Raw genomic sequence first — 22,551 nt, forward strand, 5'->3', positions numbered from 1 at the left:
TCTACGGAGCCCCGATGCGGAAGCATTTTCAAGCAAACTTGATTGAAGATTTAAGTTTGCTCTGCTGCTCCACGCATGCGTGCCTTCCTGCTCCACTAGGGGGTGCATCCCCTCGTGGTCTCCAGTTCACTTAACTAGCCAAGAAGCCAACCTCGGGGAGGTGGGTGGGTTGTGAGAATATATACCTGCTGTCCCTGGATAACACCTGTTACGGTAAGTAACTGTGCTTTATCCCAGGACAAGCAGGCATGATATTCTCACATGTGGGTGACCTCCAAGCTTACTGAAGAGGGATGGAGGGAAGTTGGCAATTTAAGCAAATAGATTTCGCAACACCGATTGGCCGAACTGGCCATCGCTTCTGGACAGGGAGTCCAGACAGTAGTGGGAGGTGAAGGTATGAACCGAAGACCATGTGGCAGCCTTGCAGATTTCCTCAATAGGTGTTGACCTGAGGAAGGCTACGGAGGCTGCCATCGCTCGGACTTTGTGTCCCGTTACTCGACCATGCAGCGCGAGACCAGCCTGAGCGTAGCAAAAGGAGATGCAATCGGCCAACCAGTTGGACAAGGTGCGTTTGGAAACTGGGTGACCTAACCGGTTTGGGTCGAAGGACAAAAACAGTTGTGGGACTTTCCGGTGTGGCTGAGTGCGTTGGAGGTAAAAGGCCAACGCTCTTTTGCAGTCAAGAGTGTGGAGCGCCACTTCTCCGGGATGAGAGTGGGGCTTGGGAAAAAACACAGGTAAGACAATGGACTGATTGAGATGGAAATCAGACACTACTTTAGGTAGGAACTTTGGATGGGTGCGGAGTACCACCTTGTCGTGATGGAATACCGTGAAGGGTGGGTCCGCTACCAGAGCTTGTAGCTCACTAACCCGCCGTGCGGACGTGAGCGCAAGTAGGAAAATTACCTTCCAAGTGAGGAATTTTGGATGGCATTTGTCTAGGGGCTCAAATGGAGGTTTCATTAGTTGAGCCAGAACCACGTTAAGGTCCCAAACCACCGGGGGAGGTTTGAGAGGGGGGTGGACGTTCAGCAGGCCCTTCATGAAGCGAGTGACTAAGGGATGGAGCGAGAGGGCTTTCCCTTCCAGGGGCTGATGAAAGGCCGCAATCGCACTGAGGTGTACTCGAATGGAGTTGGTCTTTAGGCCGGAATGAGATAGTTGAAGTAGATAGTCAAGGACCAGGGGGACGGGGACCGACACCGGATCCTGGCTGTGGGAGGAGCACCAGGTTGAGAATCTGGTCCACTTTTGGGAGTAGCAGGTTCTCATCGAGGTTTTTCTAGAGGCCTCCAATATCTCCTTGACTGATTGAGACACGGGGAGAGCAGTCAGGGGGAGAGAAACCAAGCATTCAGATGAAGAGATTGAAGATTGGGATGTAACAGTGAACCCTGACCCTGTGACAGTAGAGAGGGAAACAGAGGCAGAGGCAGTGGATCTCTGACACTGAGTTGAAGTAGAAGGGAAAACCACGGCTGGCGTGGCCAGCGAGGGGCAATCAGGATCAGGGTGGCTTGTACTGTTTTCAGGTGGACAAGCGTCCGCAGTATCAGAGGAAACGGCGGGAACGCGTACAGGAACCTTCCCTCCCAATCGAGGAGGAAGGCGTCGGCCTCGAGCCGGTCCGGGGAGTATATCCGGGAGCAGAAGAGAGGCAGCTTGTGATTGTGAGGGGACGCGAACAGGTCTATTTGAGGCGTTCCCCCACCGTTCGAACACTCCTCGTAGGGCCTGAGAGTGTAGTGACCACTCGTGTGGCTGGAGGAGGCGGCTGAGTCTGTCCGCCAGGCAGTTTTGTTCTCCCTGTATGTACACCGCCCGAAGGAAGGTGTTGTTGGAGATTGCCCATTTCCAGAGGCGCAGGGCTTCCCGACAAAGGGGCCAAGACCCTGTGCCCCCTTGTTTGTTTACGTAGTACATCGCTACTTGATTGTCGGTTCGGATGAGAACCACTCGGTCGCGGAGCAGATGTTGGAAGGCTACAGCTGCGAGGTAGATGGCCCGAAGTTCTAGCACGTTGATGTGGCAGCGGCGGTCTTGTGCTGACCACATTCCTTGGGTGCGTAGGCCGTCCAGATGGGCTCCCCAAGCGTACTCCGACGAGTCCGTGGTGAGTACCTTGCTGTGGGGTGGGGTGAGGAAGAGCAAACCTTTGGAAAGATTTGAAGAGTCGGCCCACCAGCGGAGCGATCGTTGCAATGAAGGAGTCACTGTCACGGAGTGGTCGATCGGGTCCCGGTCTTGACGCCATTGAGACGCCAGGGTCCATTGAGGGATTCTCAGATGGAGGCGGGCGAAGGGTGTGACATGGACGGTGGAGGCCATGTGGCCCAGGAGGGTCATCATCTGTCGGGCTGATACTGAGGTCAGCCGAGAGATCCTTCGGCTCAGACTTACTAACGCCTCCAGGCGCAGAGGAGGGAGGAAGGAACGGAGGCGAACCGTGTCCAGCGTGGCCCCGATGAACTGTAGGGACTGCGAGGGGCGTAGTTGAGATTTTGGGAAGTTTATTTCGAACCCCAGACTTTGTAGGTAGGTAATAGTCTGTTGGGTCGCTGAGATAACCCCTTCTTTGGACGGGGCTTTGATTAGCCAGTCGTCCAGGTAGGGGAATACCTGGAGGCCCTGGGAGCGTAAGGTTGCTGCTACCACCACGAGGCACTTGGTGAAGACCCGAGGTGATGATGCTAGTCCGAAGGGGAGGACTCGGTATTGTAGGTGCCAGTCCCCTACTTGGAAACGCAAAAACTTGCGGTGAGCGGGGTGCACTGGGACATGTGTGTACGCCTCCTTGAGATCGAGGGAGCAGAGCCAGTCGCCCTCGTCGATCAGGGGGTAGAGTGTTGGTAGTGAGAGCATCCGAAACTTTTCCCGTACCAGGAATTTGTTGAGGCGTCTCAAGTCTAGTATTGGGCGTAGGTCTCCCGTTTTTTTCGGTACCAGGAAGTAACGGGAGTAGAAGCCCTTCCCCCGTTGGTCGGGGGGGACCTTCTCCACTGCTCTCAGGCGAAGCAGGTCTCGAGCTTCGGAGAGGAGTAGAGGTAGCTGAGTCCGGTTGGGAGGGCAATTCCTTGGGGGATTGTCCGGGGGAATGGCCCGAAAGTTGAGAGAGTACCCTGATGAGATCACGCCAAGGACCCATGTGTCCGACGTGAGTTGTTCCCAGCGAGGGTAAAAGGCTTTGAGTCGACCTCCGATGGGAAGGCGGCCTGGGACTATGGCGGAGGGGGCCCGCCCCCTTCCGCGTGTCCCATCAAAAGGACGGGGATGGTTTGGTGGTCGCGGGCGGTTGAGACTTGGGCATGGCCCTGTGATGGGCTTGCGGACGTCTGGGTGGGGGCCGCGAGAAAGCAGGGGTGGACTTTTGTGGGTAGCGGCGCGGAGGGGCCCTGTATGACCTGGGCGCTGGCGGTTTGGGCTTTTGCCGGACAAGGGCGGCAAACGAGCGTTCATGTTCGGAGAGGCGTTTTGTCGCCGCCTCAATAGTGTCATCGAACAATTCCTTTCCCACGCAGGGGAGGTTAGCCAACCGGTCCTGTAAGTTGGGGTCCATGTCGACCAGGCGCAGCCAAGCTAGTCGGCGCATGGCGATAGCGAAGGCTGCTTCTCTGGAGGAGAGTTCGAAGCCATCGTAGGCTGCGTGGAATAGATGAAGGCGCAGGTTGGAGAGGGACTCTAAGAGTAGGCCGAACATTCCCTGCCGGGAGGCCGGTAGGTCAGTCTCAAAGGCTCTCAATAGTCCAATGAGGTGTTTGAGGTATGATGTGAAGGTGAAAGTGTAGCTTTGCACCCTAGAGGCCATCATTGCGTTTTGGTATAGTCTCCTGCCGAACTTGTCCAGGGTTCGGCCTTCTCGGCCTGGGGGGACCGCTGCTGAGACCCGGGACGGGTGAGCCTTTTTCAAGGAGGATTCCACTAGCAGCGATTGGTGGGAGAGCTGTGGTTGCTCGAATCCCGGGTAAGGTACTGTGCGGTACTTGGCCTCCATTTTGGAGGGTACGGCCGTGACCATGTAGGGGGTCTCCAGGTTCCTGAAGAAGGCCTGTTGGAGTACCGGGTTAGGTGGTAAGCGAAGGGACTCTCTGGGCAGTGATGGCATATCCAGCTCCGCCAGGTACTCCTTAGAGTATCTGGAGTCGGACTGGAGGTCTAAGTCCAATGCGTGGCCCATGTCTTGGACAAAGCGAGTGAAGGATGGGCGAGATGTCCCCGGGGCCCCGTGTGGGGTCGGGGAACGAGACCTTCGTCGGGTGGAGAAGGATAAGGAGGCTTCCCTCGAGTATCGAGGTTCATGCTCTGATCCATGCTCCGAGGTTGGGGAAGCACTGTGAGAGTGTTCCGGGGTTGTCGATCTTCGGCGTCTCGAGGAGCCCCTCGGAGACGATGCCGGGGTTAGGGGTACCGATCGATGTCGGATTGGTGACCTCGATCCGGACTCCCTCGGAGAATGCGTCCGAAGGGGAGTTCGGAGGATGCGCGGGTTGGAGAGTGATAACTCAGCCACCCTTAGTGGTCCTGTACGAGGTGTGGGAGAACGGCCTCGTAGGGTTGGTGAACCTCGGGCCTTCTTGGAGGTACGGCGGTTTCTGTCGTTCTAGCCCGACGTTTTGCCCCTCGGCGGTCCGCAGAGGGGGAACGTCTCGGGCGTCTCGGCGAGGAGTCCGAGGAGGATGGGATGCGGCGAGGGTTGCGCACCTTTCCTCGAGGTTGTTCGGTATGAGGCTCAGGCTGGTCTGGCACAATCGAGGTCGAGGCCGATTGAAACTGGGCCATTGCAGCGGACAGCTCCGACGTGATCATCGCTCGGAGTAGGTCCTGGAAGACGGGCACGGACAGCATCGAAGGCATGTCCACTGCCTCGGTGCGCTCCACCGGGGGCGACCTCGTATCAGAGTATTCCCGTGTGGTGGAGGCACGGCCCGAAGGCTTGGAGGGCTTAGACGGGGCTGTAAGCATGGGGCTTCCGCCATGCGTCGCCGTTGTCCCCGAGGCTGGCTTCTTCGCTGTTACAGAACCTGAAGAGGGAAGAGGGGACTTACCCGGAGCCGAGGCTTTCTGTTGTCCCGAGGGCTTCGGGGTCGAATCTCGAGGCGATGCCGAGGTTTCCGGGGCCGAGGTCAAGGCCGGGGCCGAGGCCAGGGCCGACCTCGAGGCCGAGGTGGAGGGTTGGTCCGGGGTGAAGAGATCCGCCATGCGGGCTTTTCTTCGGCGGAGGGCCCGGTTTTGGAAAATAGCGCACTGGGGGCAGGAGTCGGTTGGATGAGCCGCCCCCAGACAAAGGATGCACCGGCGATGCGGATCTGTGAGAGAAAGAAGCCGCTCGCACCGGGTGCACTTTTTAAAGCCGGTCAAAGGCCGGGACATTAAATCGAAAGTAGCCGCGGCTCGATTAGCCACGCGGCCACGGGGACCCGGAAGCCTCCGGGTCGTTGAAAACGAAGCAGGAATCAAGTAAAAAGGTAAGGAATTCGCGCACAGCGACTTAATCGTGAAAAAACAAGAAAAAATCGCGGTGCTAGAAGGCAGTTGGGGCAGAGCCTGAAAAACACGTCTTCTAGGCTCGCGGAAAATTTTGAACTGGAGACCACGAGGGGATGCACCCCCTAGTGGAGCAGGAAGGCACGCATGCGTGGAGCAGCAGAGCAAACTTAAATCTTCAATCAAGTTTGCTTGAAAATGCTTCCGCATCGGGGCTCCGTAGATGACGTCACCCACATGTGAGAATATCATGCCTGCTTGTCCTGGGATAATGTATGTTCAGCTCATATTAAGGGTCCTTTCTACTGAACATAACATAATACTTTATTTGCATACCGCAACATCTTCCAGTTCTATGCGGTTCACAATTCAAAGAAACTGAACAAACTCTGGGAAGTACAGAGCTTATTCTATAAAAATTTATCAATAAATAAAGATTTCAGCCTTTGGTTAAAATGTTGATAAGATGTAGCATTAACTACCAACTGACTAAACTCTTTGTCTCTTGTTGCTGCTTGGAATGAAAGTAACCTATTGAAATATTTTTAGTACAGTCCTTGAATGAAGGGAAAGCAAAAAATACAAGAGAATGTTGAGAACGCCTTGAGTGAGCCAGTGTAAAGTGATCCACCAAGCAATCTGCTATGAGGCTATGTAGCACCATGTAACACATTAATCCCAAATTTAAAGATAACTCTGGCCTCAACTGGAAGCCAGTGCAACTTCCGATAGTAAGGTATCACGTGATCTGACTTTTTAAAATTGAAAATTAACCTTAATACTAAAGTACGAGCGATCTATGAAAAGTTTCCACACTTGAATTTTTTAACCCTTTAATTGGCATATGGTGAAATGGCTGCAATTCTCTTAGCACATAAATTCTATGCCGCTGCTAATGACTAGTGGAATCAATTCAGAGTGGTTTATAGGAGCTTCTGTAAAGGTGTTACAATACAGAGTTTGCATTTCATGGGATGGTTTCAATACAGACATTATTAAATTATAATCAATACATTATTAAACTGTAATCAATACTTATGCTATTGTAAAGGTGTTACAATATAGTTATTTTCTGAGTTGGTTCTCAATACAGCTCTCTTAAACCAAAATCAATCTTCTTTCTTATTTCCGTCTATAATTACCTGCTTATACCTACTTGTACATACCTATATAAAATATATCATATTTATTCATATTATACCTTCTTATGCATACATATAAATATACAAAAAATAAAGAGTGGAATTATCCCAAAGAGACTGGTGAACACAAGCTGATATTGTGACAAATCTAGCTCTCCTCCTAGCTTTGTCACAGGAATAACTAGAAGAGCAAGAAGCCCCTGTGCAGGAGAGCTGACCAGGTTGACTCTGCTGAGTGTGAGAGCGCTGACCTCCCTTGCACTGAGATTGTTGAGTCAGACAGCGACGGCCAGGGAAAGTACAGACTAGCTGCAGGTTACTCTTCCAAGCCTGCTGTTAGAACTCATAAGACCTCAGGGAACAGGAAACTACATCTCCCAGAAAAGCAGAGACCTAGGAGGAAGCTGTCATGTGACCAGTCACAGCTGCAGAGGGAGCTTTCTCCCTTCCCCCTCTTTAGAGCAGGGAGGGGTGATTTGGAGCCTGTTAAAACAAGGCAGCTGAGACTCAGAGGGGGGGAGGAGCAGAGAAGCTGGGAACGTGAGCCTGCATGGCAGCACAACTCAGCTCCCCAGCTGAATGCTGAAGAGCTGGGACGAGACTGTGAAATGGTGGACATGTCAGAGGTGTCTGAACCCACCAGAGACAGAGAGTTGAGAACCCATGGACACTGATATGCCAAGTATTCCTAGTGAGAGGTTGGAAGCTATGGACACAAGCTAAGAGGTTGGAAGTGTTATGCTACTTTGTTGATGCTTACCTGGTTTTTTGTGAAGTTTTGGGGCTAAGTTTATTTTGTGGGCAGAACTGTCCCACTTCCCAGAGCTAGGCTCTGAGGTATTCTCTCACACTGGTACTTTATACTGCTGGGACATTTGTAAACTACGGAGCATTTCTGCTTGCTCTCCTCTCCTCACAGCTGGAAGCTAATTAACTACTGATAAGCTACTGCAGGGAATGTCAGCCATGGAGGAGCTCTGTTTTGTATAGTTCCTAGCTGCAGTCAGCCTGTGCCAGAGTTCCAGCTTTAAGCAGTATACTTTTTGATTTTGGAAAAGTTTTATCTTCATGTAACCAGAGCCTTGTGAATTTTTCTTTACTGCTCCTCCATAGAAAGAGAGCACTGCTGAACCTAGCTTTATCCTTTAAGGCTGGTGAAGAGGACTGAGTCGCAGAGACTGAAGTCCAGCCATAAGTCTGGTTTTGTGCTCTTCTTTGCTTTTGATTTTTGTTATAACATTCATTCTAGTGTTTGTGAAGCTAGTGTGGCCAGGTTGGCCCTGTTTCGCATGTTTTAGTTTCTGAACAAATGTACTGGAAAATATCACAACTTACTGACAACATCAGAGCAACCTGACTCAGGGTCAGGAATAAAAGGCTACCTTTATTTTTGACTTTCCTGGGTGTGTGTGTGATTTTCTTGCCTGCTTTTACTGTGATCATTTTACCTGTTGGTTTCTACCATAGGCCGGTGCCTAGGGAACCTGAAGGATTCCCCAGTTGGAGGGAATGCGCTGGGAGCAGTAGTGGTCATTGTGAACCCAACTCGCTGCGTGGTTCAGGAGCCCGGGTTGCGACAATATGAAAATGTCCTTTTAATCATCCAATGGTTCAAATGACTTTATTCATCCAATAATTCAATGACTCGACATGTACATGTTTCGGCCAAACTGGCCTGCTTCAGGAATCTAAAGAGTCTTCTGGGTAATATCAGATGGTGTTTTGAATAATATATGGGTATTCAAGTCAGTGCTACCATATGTAATACTTTCCAAAATTGCTTGGAGTCTAAAGGTCTGATGATTGGTGCTACCATCCTCTCCTTACACAGCTAGAATTAGGCTTATCAATCCCGTTATCAAAGAAGCCAACTTCAATATTCCATGCCGTACTGGGATTCTTGAAAAGGGCAGGAACCAGCAAGCCTCGAGCATGCACAGAAGCTCAAGGCTCTGCTCCAGCGTGGCACGGAACATCGATGTCATCTTCTTTAATCATGGGAATGGTAAGCCTAATGCTAGCTGCGTGAGGGGAGGATGGTAGCGCCAGTCATCGGGGAAGAAGGATTTGTGGAAGAAAATAGCAATTTTCATTGAGGGAGGGTTGGGTTTGTGGAAGATAGTAGTGTTGGCCATCGGGGAGGAGAGAGGAGGGTTTATGGAGGACAGAAATTTCAGGCATCGGGGAGGAGGGGTGGGGAGAGATAGCTGTGCCACCAATGATCGGATCAGGTGGTGAGGATAAAAGTTGAAAACGGTAGCACCGGTCATTGGGATTTGTGGAGGAAAGTAGCACCTTTCATCAAGGGAGGGTTGGGTTTGTGAAATATGATGGCACTTGTGGAAGATGATAGTGTTGGCCATTGGGGGAAGGGGGCTTGTGGAGGAAAGTAGCAGCTTGCATAAATCTGCAGGGGTAGTGTTCAAAGTTAAAGTACACCCACACTTTAAAAGATGTGTTGTTACTAGGGTAGGGAATAGTGTACACATACTACTTGCATAAACAAGCCGTTTTAAAATTAACCCTTTAATTTAGTTTTGCTTAAAAATAAATAATCATAGATTCTTGGAAACCCTACCGAATTTCCTATTATTTTTTTCTAGGCAGGGTGTTGTGGGTTTAAAAAAAAAACAACTTCTGATTTTAAAGGGTGTATAATTGTATGATTTGGATACGAGATCACATGCACAGGTACTCAATCACAGATGTTTCCGCTTTACCTTTTATATCTTCTCCAAATCCTTGGTCTCCTTTCCTTTCCATACCAGTACTTTTCTTCCTCCCAACTCCAATGGCAGCCCAGTATTGGAAAGAGCTCATGCTATGCAGGAGCCAAAAGCAGGGCAGGTTTGTCTTCAGTTGGTAGGACATTGAGGCCACACTATGATCACCCAAATTTCTAATATCGGTTTATATTTGAATCAACCATTCCCCCCCTCCCCTTTTGGGGGGGGAAAAGGTTACTTATATATTTGAGTATATACCGTATATAAAGACTATTGGTTATATAATTACTGTTGTCGGGCAAACTTCACAAAGTTATGCATATACCTTAAAAGAAAGGATTGTTTTAAGTATATTATCACTTGTGTTCTAAAGGTCTCTGGTGTTGTTCAGGACTTACTCATTAGCTTAAGTTTTTGTACTGCCTACTTTTTTCTAATAAACAAAGTTCAATAGAAAATGGGTATCTCTTTAAGAATTTAAGCATCATTATAAACATACCTCCCCCTTCCCAAATTTACATGTAAAATTTTCTGATATGTTGTTTTGTACATTTGTCTTGCAGCTGTTATTCACTTCAAACTTACTGGGAATCCACAGCTCAGTAAGTCCCTGAGGATAAGAAGCCAACTAAAAACCAAATTCTAGGTTTCCCAAGAAAAACAGACTATTAAACCACGAAGCTAGCCTGTTTGCCAACAAATTGGTATCTGTGAGCTGCAGATACAGTAAATATACATACTTTGGAAAGAGAGGACAACAAAAATGAATGAGAGATTGAAAGGAAAAGGTGTATTTATTGTGCTCGCTATATTTTTAACATAATTCATCCAAAACAGTTCTCTGCAATTACAGAATAAAACAGTTTTATTTAATTCCACTTTTGGACATAGTCTGTGCCTTGCAAAGTCCTTTCCCTTCCACCTTAAATGGCACGCCTTTGTAGGTGGCAACACACTCATCATTGGTGTAGAGATCAGGCTGGATCTGCTCCCAAATCTTCTTCTTGGGATTCAGCTCTTTCTCAGGTTCCCCTGCAAAACAATCAACTCTCAAATTAATGGTGACATTTTTATAAACTAGGATTAATAAAAAGAAACACTTTAGCAATTTCACACACACTACCATCCCAACAATATGCAATTCTTCTACAGGATCCTCAAACAAAGGCTAAACAACATTGATATGCTATACCCAATAGGAACACAACTGAAGGACAGCACTTCTCCAAGCCAAAACAATCAGTCCAACTTATTGCTGTTAGTGCATAAGGAAGCAATTCCATAAGTGGTTACCTCCTTGATGCTGTGTGATGAGAGCATATTCTAAAAACATAATTTGGACACCCAGACTCCATTACAGCCTACTAGTGGAACCTGGCATCGGCAGGCTTTAAATCTAGGCACCTGTAATTACACCAGCCACACAGCTACTGTAGCTATGGGTGTCTAAAACAGCAAGAGCATACTTAACTTATTGTATTCGGTGTGCTACATCCATGCTCCATTCATGTTAGCACCCTCCCCTGTCTATTTATATCCTATGTTACTTACATTTGTCAAGTTAAAGATCTCGGCATTTAATTCTTCAATTGCATTAAAGCTCTTAATGCTAACATTGTGAGATTGCATGAATTCTATCTCATAATGATCATTCTAATAGTTTTAAGGATCTTCGGAAGTTTGTGCAATAATTCCTCATTGATATTCTTTATGAAGAACTGCTATGATCGTCATCAGTCCTTAGTAGATAATTTAATGACATTTAAGATGAGACACTTATCTTTTTCGGCTTCAGCTCTGTCCACTGTTCTGTCGACAGAGCTGAAGCCGAAAAAGATAAGTGTCTCAGCTTAAAATCTTACATTTCATTAAATTATCTACTAAGGATTGATGACGATCATAGCAGTTCTTCATAAAGAACATAAGAATTGCCGCTGCTGTACGGCAACTCCTCTAGCCCCTTAACCATTTTAGTCGCTCTAACCTCTTTCAACTTTAGAGAGTGTCCTCTCGTTTTCCCTACCTTGGAGAGGGTGAACAGTCTGTCTTTCTCTACTAAGTCTATTCCCTTCAGTATTTTGAATGTTTCTATCATGTCCTTTCTCAGTCTCCTCCTTTCAAGGGAGAAGAGGCCCAGTTTCTCTAATCTCTAACTGTACAGCAACTCCTCCAGTCCCTTTACCATTTTAGTCGCTCTTCTCTGGACCCTTTCGAGTAGTACCATGTCGTTCATGTACGACGACCAGTGCTGGACGCAGTACTCCAGGTGAGGGCGCACCATGACCCAGTACAGCGGCATGATAACCTTCTCCGATCTGTTCGTGATCCCCCTTTTTAATCATTCCCATCATTCTGTTCGTCCTTTTTGCTGCCGCTGCACATTACGCGGATGGCTTCATCGACTTGTCGACCAGTACTCCCAAGTCTCTTTCCTGGGGGGGTCTCTCCAAGTACTGCCCCGGACATCCTGTATTCGTGTATAAGATTTTTGTTACCGACTTGCATCACCTTACACTTATCCACGTTGAACTTCATCTGCCATGTCGCAGCCCATTTCTCAAGCGTGTTTATGTCACGTTGCAGATGTTCGCAATCCTCCTGCGTCTTCACTACTCAGAATAACTTTGTATCATCTGCAAATTTAATCACCTCATTCTTCGTACCAATTTCCAGATCGTTTATAAATATGTTGAAGAGCACAGGTCTAGGTACCAAACCCTGCGGCACTCCACTGGTGATGCTTTTCCAGACCACGTATTGTCTATTTACTCCCACTCTCTGTTTCCTATCCGCCAGCCAATTTTTAATCCACGTGAGTATTTCACCTTCGATTCCATAGCTCGCAATTTTTCAAAGTAGTCGTTCATGCGGAACCTTGTCGAAAGCCTTCTGAAAATCCAGATATACAATGTCAACCAGGTCACCCTTGTCTATCCATCTGTTTACTCCCTCGAAGAAGTGCAGCAAGTTTGGCAAGCAAGAACCTCCTCTGCTGAAGCCATGCTGGCTGGTCCTCATTAGATCATGTCCGTCAAGGTGCTCAATGATGCGGTCTTTTATCAGCGCCTCTACCATCTTTCCCTCTACCATCAGACTCACCGGATCACCCCTCAAACCTTTCTTGAAGATTGGCGTAACATTCGCCACCTTCCAAAGATGTTCTTAATTTTAGTATTATGAGCAGCAGGAAGCATAGACAGCACAAGTACATCTTTCAAATTTTAATGTCACTTTTCTGATGCTTTTCTTGACATGATTTACATAAATTTGCATGGTTCTCTTATAATTAATGGCATGTATATGTTTTAGTCTATTTAATCATTTTTCTGCATGTTCTGTATGGTTCTTATGTGATTTTAATATAGTCTATTTAAATTTATGTCTGTGTTTACAGTTTTTTATTCATTGTCAATATGGAAGTGTAATTTTGTTGTTTTTACCCTATAGTTTTGCCTCTGATGCAGCCTTCTGGTGAAACATGGCCACTTCAGGCATACGGGATTATTTGATTAAAGTTCTTATTTTTACTTTTATATTTGTGGGTCTGCTGTTTGTTCTATGTTTACATCTCAGATTTTCTACCTCTTATGTTCCCAGAGCTCACAGAACTACATGTAGAAGATGACATTTAAGAAATCACCTTTTAAACCCCTCCTTAAACACCAAGTCCAATGGAGTAATTAACTGGAGGTGGTGTAAATGCTGATGGGGAGATATTTTGAAATACATATGTGGAAATACATGTATTATTCTCCATGTCTACTTTAAATGGGCATAATCCTTGGAGTAATTTTATAAAAGCATTCTTTCATATGGTTTACTTGTGAAAAAAAGTTTATAAAGTTACCATCTTACAAGGCAGTTCTATAACTTGAGTGTCTATATTTACACTCTACTTGCACATATAAATGTACAAAATACAAGTGGTGTCAGGAGTGTGTACACTGTGGACTAGATTCTATTTATGACACATTAAAAAAAAAAATTGGTACTGCTAAAAACTGCTGAATACTTTTCTATAAACCAGTGTCTCTCAAACTGTGTGCCACAGCACAGTGGTATGCCCCAAAGAGATTCCAGGTGTGCCATTAGAGATTCCAGAATTTTACTTTATTAAAAAAACAACCCCGTTGCCTGATATCATATGGAAATGATAAATATGTGTTTTTTGATCCAGCCCAGGTGGAAGATTTTATTAAAGAGAAACCTTTGTTGAAAGTTTAATTCTTAATATTCAGTTTATTTTTGGAGGATGATGTATAATATATATAATAGCCATTTGCCTGTTCCTAGATAGTAGATAGAAAGATTTGCTTTGATGTTTTATTTGTACTGGCTATCAGTTTTAATGTGGACTAGGACATGGTTGAAATAGTTTCCTTATATTATGTTAATCCCTGATTGGGAATTTACATTTGTATTTTCTGTGTTCATTCATGCATGTTTGTTACAAAGATATTGTAATGAATAATCAAATAAATAAAGAAAAAAAAAAAAAAAAAAACAACCCCGTCACACAATTATATACTAGAATAGATGACATGTATGTCACATACGCAAGAGTCTGTTAATGTTATAAGCATCTATGTGCGTAAGGATACAACTGCCCAGACAAGCATCATTTTTTGACGTGATTGGTCCTTGAAAACTAACAGAAAATAATTTTAGCTTTTTTTAAATTTTTTTATGCAGTAGTTACCCTAACTTGAGCAACAAATCAATCAAGGATTATTGTTTGGATCTTCTTATTTTTGCGAACTTGGATTTTCAGCTCTGACAGAAATTAAATCGAAAAAGAAGAGAACGACTGCAAATGGTGGGTGATGAAATGCGTGTTTGCTTGTTGACTGTCGAGCCACGTTTTGAGTTAATTTGCACTCAAAACAAGCACATCCATCACATTGATTAGCAATTCTATTCTACCTACTTTAGTTTCACCATAGTTACAATTACCCATGCATAGCTTAAAGAAGTTTAAATAAAGAACTCAAATGTAATTTTTGGTTGGTTTTGCAATTTTATAATTTCAATTATATTGTGCCAAAAAAACATTTGCTCCGCTTAGTGTGCCAGATCTTAAAAAGTTTGAGAAACACTGCTATAAACAATACTTAAAGTTAAACGTGGTTTATAGAATAGTGCTTCTGCCCAGGAACTGTGCCTATCTTTAGGCACATCCATTTGCACCAACTGAAATGTGAAAATCCTTGCACTTAAATTAGATGTATATCCCCCTTAATCTATAACTACACGCGTAAATTCTAGGAATGCCCCCAATTCACCCATGACCTCATTTCCACACCTTTTTTGAACTGGTGGGTAAAATTTAAGCTCATAACTTTTAATTAAATCCAGTTATTGCTAATTGCTAGTTAAGATGCCAATTCTTAAGTGCTAACTGGCTTGTTCAATTAAATTAGGTGTGCACTAGTATTGCCCAATTCAGGAAAAAAAATTTCAATTCAATTCAGCCTATTGAATCAATTATTCGATTTTCCTGCCCAATTGTTTTTTTTTTTTTTTCTGAACAGCCTGGTGGGTTTATTTTGTAGCCTCTTCATCCCCTTTTCCCTCTCCTACCTACATTGGCGCTGTGGTATAAACAAAATAAACAAAAAAGACTTCCTCTCTCTTTTAGGTCCTAGTTCACGCTTGCTGTCTAACACCAGCTCTGCCAGGATACACATTTCAAAACAGAAAATAAAATTATTTTTTCTACCTTTTGTTGTCTAGTCATTATTCAAATCTTGTTGGTACCACGCTCTAGCTGTCTTTTGATAACTTGCTTGCCAGGGTCTTCTGCCCATTTGTCATTTTCTTCTTTCTCTGTGTTAACCATCCATCTTCCATCTCTGTCCTCCCCTTCCGTTTCCCTTCCCTCCCCCAGAGGGCTGGCATCTTTTATTTTTTTTGTCTCCATCCCTGCAGCTGTAGTGATGGACCCCACCATCCCCAGATCCACCTTCTCTCTTTTTCTTAACTACCCTTTCATCTCTCCCTCCTTCCCCACCACCCCAGAGTTCACCATCTTTCCCATTTTCTTCCCAACTACCCTATCCAGTATCTCTATCCTTCCCCCCTCTACACTATCCCTTGTGTCCAACTTCTCTCCCTTTCTGTTCTTTCCCTCCCTAAATCCCATTGTTCACCATTCCTCTTCCTCTCCTCTGTTTTTAGACCCATTATTTCTTCCCCTCCCCCCCAGTCCAGCATATGCATGTCTCTTTAACCCCCCTTCCCTCCTTCTATACCAGGTTCCCCCCCAAAGGCCTGCCCCCCCCCACAAAGGCCTCCCTATCCTCCCCTCCCGATGGCCATCCAGGCTTACCTTTTCTTTCTTTCTTTTTTTTTTTTAATTCTTTATTCATTTTCAAAATTACATTAAGTGTTAAATATAATCATACACATTAACAATAAATATATCACTTAAAAACAATCATTGATACATTACATAAATTTTTATCCCTTCCCCTTTCCCATCCCTCCCAACCATATATTCCATTATCCGACAGAGCTGAAGCCGAAAAAGATAAGTGTCTCATCTTAAAATCTTTAATTTCATTAAATTATCTACTAAGGAATCAAGGGGGAAACTGAACCAGGCCCACTATGCTAACCATTAAACTACCCCTCCTCCCTCAGTACTCTCCAAGAGGGAGAAAATACCCTCTTTGCTATTTATGTTGATATAGAACAAACATGAAAGAAGCTGGGTTTGTAAGCACTCTACAGATGGCTTGCAAACACAACAGCATCAATGGCAAAATAGTCTTATTTTGTTATTGCATATCCAGAAGATAGAAAAACTAAAACTATGATATGTAACATTTACAAAATACAAGGTACAAAGAGCAGTTATATCACAGAGAAGGGCAGGAGTTAAAGTAAATGAGAAGGTCAATATTCAAACAATATAAGTGATTAAATTTGGAGCTCGTTTTCAACATTTGGGGTCAACCGCTTAACACCTCCTTCCCCTTTTTGATGTCTGGTGAAAAGTTATGGGTCTAACAGGCATTCTGATGGCGCTAACTAGATAACCATCACTGAAAGAAATATCACACAGTAGCCCAACTTACAAATAAGAGAAAGGGGATGAACTCGATATACTGCCTTTCTGTGGTTACAATCAGAGTGGTGTACATATTATATACTTATTATGTACTGCGGCAATGGAGGGTTAAGTGACTTGCTCAGAGTCATAAAGAGCTACAGTGAGAACTGAAATCAGTTCAATACTCCAAACACCCAGGGGATATATTCACTTGTTCCCTAATTAAAAGGGATTAACTTTCAATATACAGTCAAACCGCGGTTTGCGAGTGTTTTGCAAGACAAGCACAACACTCGAGCAAACTTTAACTCGCAAAACGAACATTGACTCAATTAGCGAGTGAGTCCATCCCATGAACCGGCTTCTCTTCTCCTGCGGCCCACCTCCAAACCCTTACCTCCAGCGGACACCGACACCGGATGAGAGGAGCAGGAGATTGGCAGCAGAGAGCAGTACGCACCCACAACAGGAAGTACTCCTGCGGGGTTGGGTCATGAATGTTTAAGGGCCGTAAAGTGGAACTGGGGGGGGCGGGGGAGTAAAAGGCAATTCCATGCTATCCGCCTCAGTTGGAAACAGGGCCACGGGGCTGCTCTCCGAGTCCTTCAGCTGCAGCATGCCGGCTGCGAGTCCGAGCTCCCCTCCCACCACACTGCGACCGTTTACAACCACCACCTCACTTCCAGCCTCTCTACCATTAGCCCACGTCATGGACGTGGCTTGGTGCGTCGGGCTGGCTTCTCCACACAACGCTTTAGCCAGACGTTGGAGAGAAGCACAGGAGCTACCCCCGCCCAATACAACTTCTCCCGCTGCCAGATGGGAGTGCTTCTCCTGACGTCGCCCCAGTAATTTTGCGTGCCAGGTTTGAATATTGGCAGTGCGGTGATGGTAGCCTGATGATGAGAGCGCTTAAATGTGGAGGGGAGAAACCATCCGCCCACCGCATGAGCGCAGAGAGCTGCCGGGGGTAAGTGTGTGGCTGACATTCTTTCCTTAGTTGTGGATTAAGCTTAGCACCAGAGCCAGGTAGGTGGGTTGGCAGCGAGGGGCTGGTTTGTGCTTAGAGATAGGAAAGAAGGAGGCAGGCCAGAGGTAGAGGAAGGCTTTCTTGAGCAATAATGCACAGAGGGAGGAGCGAAAGCTGTTCGGGGGCCAGCGGCTGATGCTGTGTTCTCCGGTACGGGTGGATTAGATGCAGAAATTCGAAGTATTGGGGTAGGGAGTACTGCAGTAGATACTGAAAGTTTGCAGGGGAGGGTAAGCTTATATTTGCAACATAGGCCTATTTTGGGGATGTGGAACGAATTTTCCGAGTTTCCATTACTTGCTTTGGAGAAAGTTGCTTTGATATACGAGCACTTTGGATTACGAGCATGCTTCTGGAACAAATTATGCCCGCAAATCAAGGTACACTTCTCCCTCCGTATTCGTGATTTCTGTACTCGCGGTTTCACATAATCGCGATTTTTCATCGGGTGACTCCGCCCCCCAAAATTACATCATGATTAATGTTCCTCAGCTTCCATGATTTCTCCTACAAAATCGAAGTTCAAAAACTTTAACCCTGAAAATCGCTGGTTCACATCGTGCACAGGAAAAAACACTGCTTCCCAGCATGCATAGAGAAAATCGCTGTACAGGTATTCCAGTATTGTACTTTAAGTTTTGAACATTTCTTTTTTTCCCTGTACTGTATTGAACTTTTTTCTGTTTACCCTGAGATTTACAGTATTCAATAAATATTGTTACAGTATTCAATAAATACAGTTAATATATACAGTACTGTATCGTTATTCCACTAACATAGTATTTAGTTGTACTGTAGTCCCTTCCATAAACCGTGAATATTAATTTTATATGTTATTCGCGGTTTTATTAACAAAACCGCTATTTTTTACAAAAAAACACGATTAACAAATACAATTCATATTCGTGGTTTTTCCATATTCGTGGCTATAGCTGGAACGTAACCCCTGCGAATATGGAGGGAGAAGTGTACCACTGTAGTATTATGCTATCACAATGTATTCAGCTCACAAGGAAAGGAAGAAAGAGCCTCAAACTCCCAGCCTGCCACTGCTCATTAGCTTTCAAGCAGGCTGTATTCATGAGCTACCTCATTGGCTCAAAAACCTCTTCCTCCCTATGTTTCTTTGTTAATTTTATAACTCCCTATCAATTTTATAATTTCATAATGAAATAATTAATTTTATAATTTATAATTTAATTATTTTATAATTTTTAAATAACTGAAATCATTCCCCAGGTTATTTGGTCACTGAACTAATTACTAGGCTCCTCCTCCAAAAATAATTTGGCTGCAAATTTATTTAGAGTTAAGTGAATAAATAAGATATTTAATCCTTAACAGATGCCAAATAAATGCCAACTCTGAAATTTACAATATGAAATAACAGGATGTCATGTAGGACCCTCCAAAATACACTACTTCACAAGTGGCTGAATGAAACAAAATATACCTTCACACAAAAAAACATTCAAAGGTAAAGCGAGCAAAAAGACTTCAAATTAATAAGGGAGAAAAAGAACCTCAGTGTTGCACAGAATAAGTGAAAGGCAATAATAGCTAACCACCACTGGCTACCGACTACTGATATTCAAATCAGAAGAGGAAAACATCACAGGTACAAAAAAACTCCCATATATTGTAATGGATATAAATAGCACAATCCTCAATGTGGTCTGTATACATAATAAATTTTAAAACGTCCCAAAAATTCAATATTACATTAAATTAGTGACTTTTATTCCGCCATTATCTTGTGGTGCAAGGCGGATTACCTAAGAGGTTATCTGGAACAGCAACAGAAGTCTTCAGCCACTATGGTGCCAGAATGACAGAACTTCAGCAATCTAGTAATCCCCCCCCAAAATTCCAAAATGCTCATCGTTGAAATAAGCAGACAGTGGCCCTGTTTCGCTACTGCTGCATCAGGGGAACCTAGAACGCTGCCAACTAACACACGCACAAAAGGGCCTCCAAAGGGCATGCAATCTAAATATGGAGCATTATCTAAAATGCAAGGTATCCACAATAGACAAGCACAAAAATAATTTTCCCTTGGAAAATAAATGAAAAAAATCCTGCTGTGTTTGCCCATTTACTTTGCAACCTAACTAGCTGCAGGGGTAACTGATTCACTGTGCCTTGAATTTCTTTGCAATGAATGTAAGCTTCATCATATACTCTTCATTAGGAGTACTTTCTGAGCGGTTTACATTATAAGTTTAGCTCTAGTTTTGAGTTTAACAATAGTGTAGATTCATCCACGTGAAACAATGTTGCCTTGCAAGGAATGTTTGGGAAAACTATGTGATTTGGGAAATTTTTATATGTGCATGTTCCACCATTTCCCATAAGAAAGAAAAATGGGCCTCAGCTGAAAAAAGTGCAACCAAACTAATTTCTCTTAAGGTTCAGGCTTTTCAGTTTTAGCTTCTTCTCCTGTGTTGATCCTGGAACAGTTTGTCTTGTACTCAGTAATCAAATCAGCCTCAGCTAGGGTACAGTGGGAGTTCTGATGAATACTGGCAAATAAAAGAAACCATAACTTCATATTACCTCTAAAATCATGTATTTGTACAAAAAAAGATGTAATAAAAAAAGGATGATGTGAAAAATATCTCCACATACCTCCTGGATCTCATTAAGAAATGGGAATTGTGGCAAGCTTGCATTAGACTAGCACTGGAACCATTTTTAAAGTTTTAAAAGTGTTCTATACTATCCATTGGCTTATATTTTTATTGCCGCAACCCTCCCCAGTTACTGACATTCAACTATCTATCCTTATTAATTTTTTTTTTAAACTTCTCCCCACTTTGGTCAGAAATCTCTCAGAAGGCACCTACAATTAAATTTTCAGTAAGGTACAGGTGTACTTTGAAGCTTGCAGATAAGATGATGTTCAAATACAAGGTACCTGTGTACACAGTTTGAAAATTAGGTTGTCATGTAGGTAAATATATGCAAAGTACAATAGGGGTGAAAATTCAGGTATATTAATAATATGCCACTTATATATGTACTTTTTGAAAGTGTGAGGCACGAAGGTAATGAACATCCACAAAACACTCCCCAGGTCATCTTTTTCATATAAACAAGTTTTGTGTACATTATGAACCCAAGTGTATACTTTCCAATGTCTGAAACTCTACTTACTATGAATGATTTACATGGGTGGATTAGTCACTTGTTTGGCATGGTTAAAGTGAGCTATGCCTTCAAAAAGGGAATACAAAGTATAGAGCGATTAAAATGGAAGATAAAGAACTTGTGTGGCCTAGGAACTGCTGGGGTTACTAACATAAGCCAAGTCCGAGTAACTCCAAGTTTCACAACTCTGTCGCCAAACAAGTATGTTAACTGCCAACCTTAACAAAATGTTTAAAGATAAAGCTTCCAAACTTAGAATTGCGCCTTTGTAAGTGCCAGCATATTGAAAACAGAGCCGAGTCTTGTGAAACAACATGATTGATTGTAGCTTCAGAAACAGGCATTAGGAGCGATTTCTCTAAGGAGTAGCTTGGTACGTGCAAATGTTTTTTTCATGTAAGCAACAAGTTAAAAAACCCCAACAATATTCAAACACAGTATTAGAAATGCATTTCTGTATATAGCATATAAAAAAAACATCACATACATGGTAACTGATTTAGTTTAATCATTTTTTTATAATTTAATTTCGTTTGAAAGACAGATTGGCTCAGCTCACGCTTTTCTCTTAGAGGAAACACAGATTGGGACTTGTGAAAACGGTGAGAAAAATTGATAAAACATAACTGTGGTAAAAAGGGCAGCAAAACTTTTCTAGAAACTTAATAGTATTGTTTGATACTGGGGAGAAATCCTAGTGACAGAAGAGAGCAAACTGGGAAGACTGTGGCAAAAGGCAGGATGCTACGTTACAGCAAGTTGTCATCAGCTGCAGGTGCAGCCCTGTGCAAAGCCATCTTGCTTCTCCTTAGACCAAGAGAGGACAAAGGTAAACAGGGAAAGGAGATAACTAAATGTGAAACTGTAAAGAAATTATAGGCGTGCATTGAATAAAAAGGCTACTTGACAGATAGCCCAGCACTTCACACAGCACGCTTCAGCAGATCCAAACTTCCTTTGCAGCTGCTTCACCAATAGCTTAAGCTCCAAATCGTGCACTCAGCACTTGGTGCTCTACCCCTTGGTCCGGAAAACAAAGACACTACACAAGCGTTTTCAACTAGTGTGGAATTTATTAGGCCGCAGCCATAACAGCACTATTACATCACAACTGTCATCCATTAAGCAGAATAACCAATCAGGTATGACCACCACATGATCAGGTGCACAGCATATGCCTCTTCATCCTCTCCGAATCTGAGTTGCCGTAACAGCTTCCCCTGCTCGCTGGACCTATCCCGTTCAAGGATGTGTCCTCTCATCAGCAGTACGTTGCTGTGAAGATCAGGGCCTGGCCTCCCTGCCGTCCAAGCAAGGTGACATGCCCAATTTCCTAAGCAATGTAAAGGTGTATGTCGTTGACTCATATGCTGTGCTTACCCTCCTTTCCAGTCTGGCTGCGACAGAAGTAGAGGGTGGGCGGGAGGGAAGCCGCGTCCGCCTCATGTGAAGCCGGATCGAAAGGGGCGACCTCCCCTCCGCTCACCCTAATCTATCCTACCCCCCTTCCCCCCCCCCCCCCTGCGCCTAGCCGATTGGCCCCCAAGGCTTCGGCCGATTTGTCATCGCTCCTCCCTAGGTGGTTCGGAGCTTGTTCTCAAATCGTGCACTCAGCACTTGGTGCTCTACCCCTTGGTCCGGAAAACAAAGACACTACACAAGCGTTTTCAACTAGTGTGGAATTTATTAGGCCGCAGCCATAACAGCACTATTACATCACAACTGTCATCCATTAAGCAGAATAACCAATCAGGTATGACCACCACATGATCAGGTGCACAGCATATGCCTCTTCATCCTCTCCGAATCTGAGTTGCCGTAACAGCTTCCCCTGCTCGCTGGACCTATCCCGTTCAAGGATGTGTCCTCTCATCAGCAGTACGTTGCTGTGAAGATCAGGGCCTGGCCTCCCTGCCGTCCAAGCAAGGTGACATGCCCAATTTCCTAAGCAATGTAAAG

General features: G+C 44.6%; 1 protein-coding gene across 4 annotated transcripts in view; it reads right to left on the reverse strand.

The window, feature by feature from the left end:
* Positions 1 to 10,126: 10,126 nt before the first annotated feature.
* The window catches only part of AIMP1 (aminoacyl tRNA synthetase complex interacting multifunctional protein 1), a 127,983-nt gene continuing 115,558 nt past the window's right edge, over positions 10,127 to 22,551 (reverse strand). For all 4 annotated transcript variants that reach the window (XM_033956598.1, XM_033956588.1, XM_033956607.1 and 1 more), the window contains exon 7: positions 10,127 to 10,390. In XM_033956598.1, the coding sequence (XP_033812489.1) occupies positions 10,224 to 10,390 (167 nt within the window). In that variant the 3' untranslated portion in view covers positions 10,127 to 10,223. The remainder of the gene's footprint in view (positions 10,391 to 22,551) is intronic.

This window comes from Geotrypetes seraphini, chromosome 1, assembly GCF_902459505.1.
Source record: "Geotrypetes seraphini chromosome 1, aGeoSer1.1, whole genome shotgun sequence".
Taxonomy (NCBI): domain Eukaryota; kingdom Metazoa; phylum Chordata; class Amphibia; order Gymnophiona; family Dermophiidae; genus Geotrypetes; species Geotrypetes seraphini.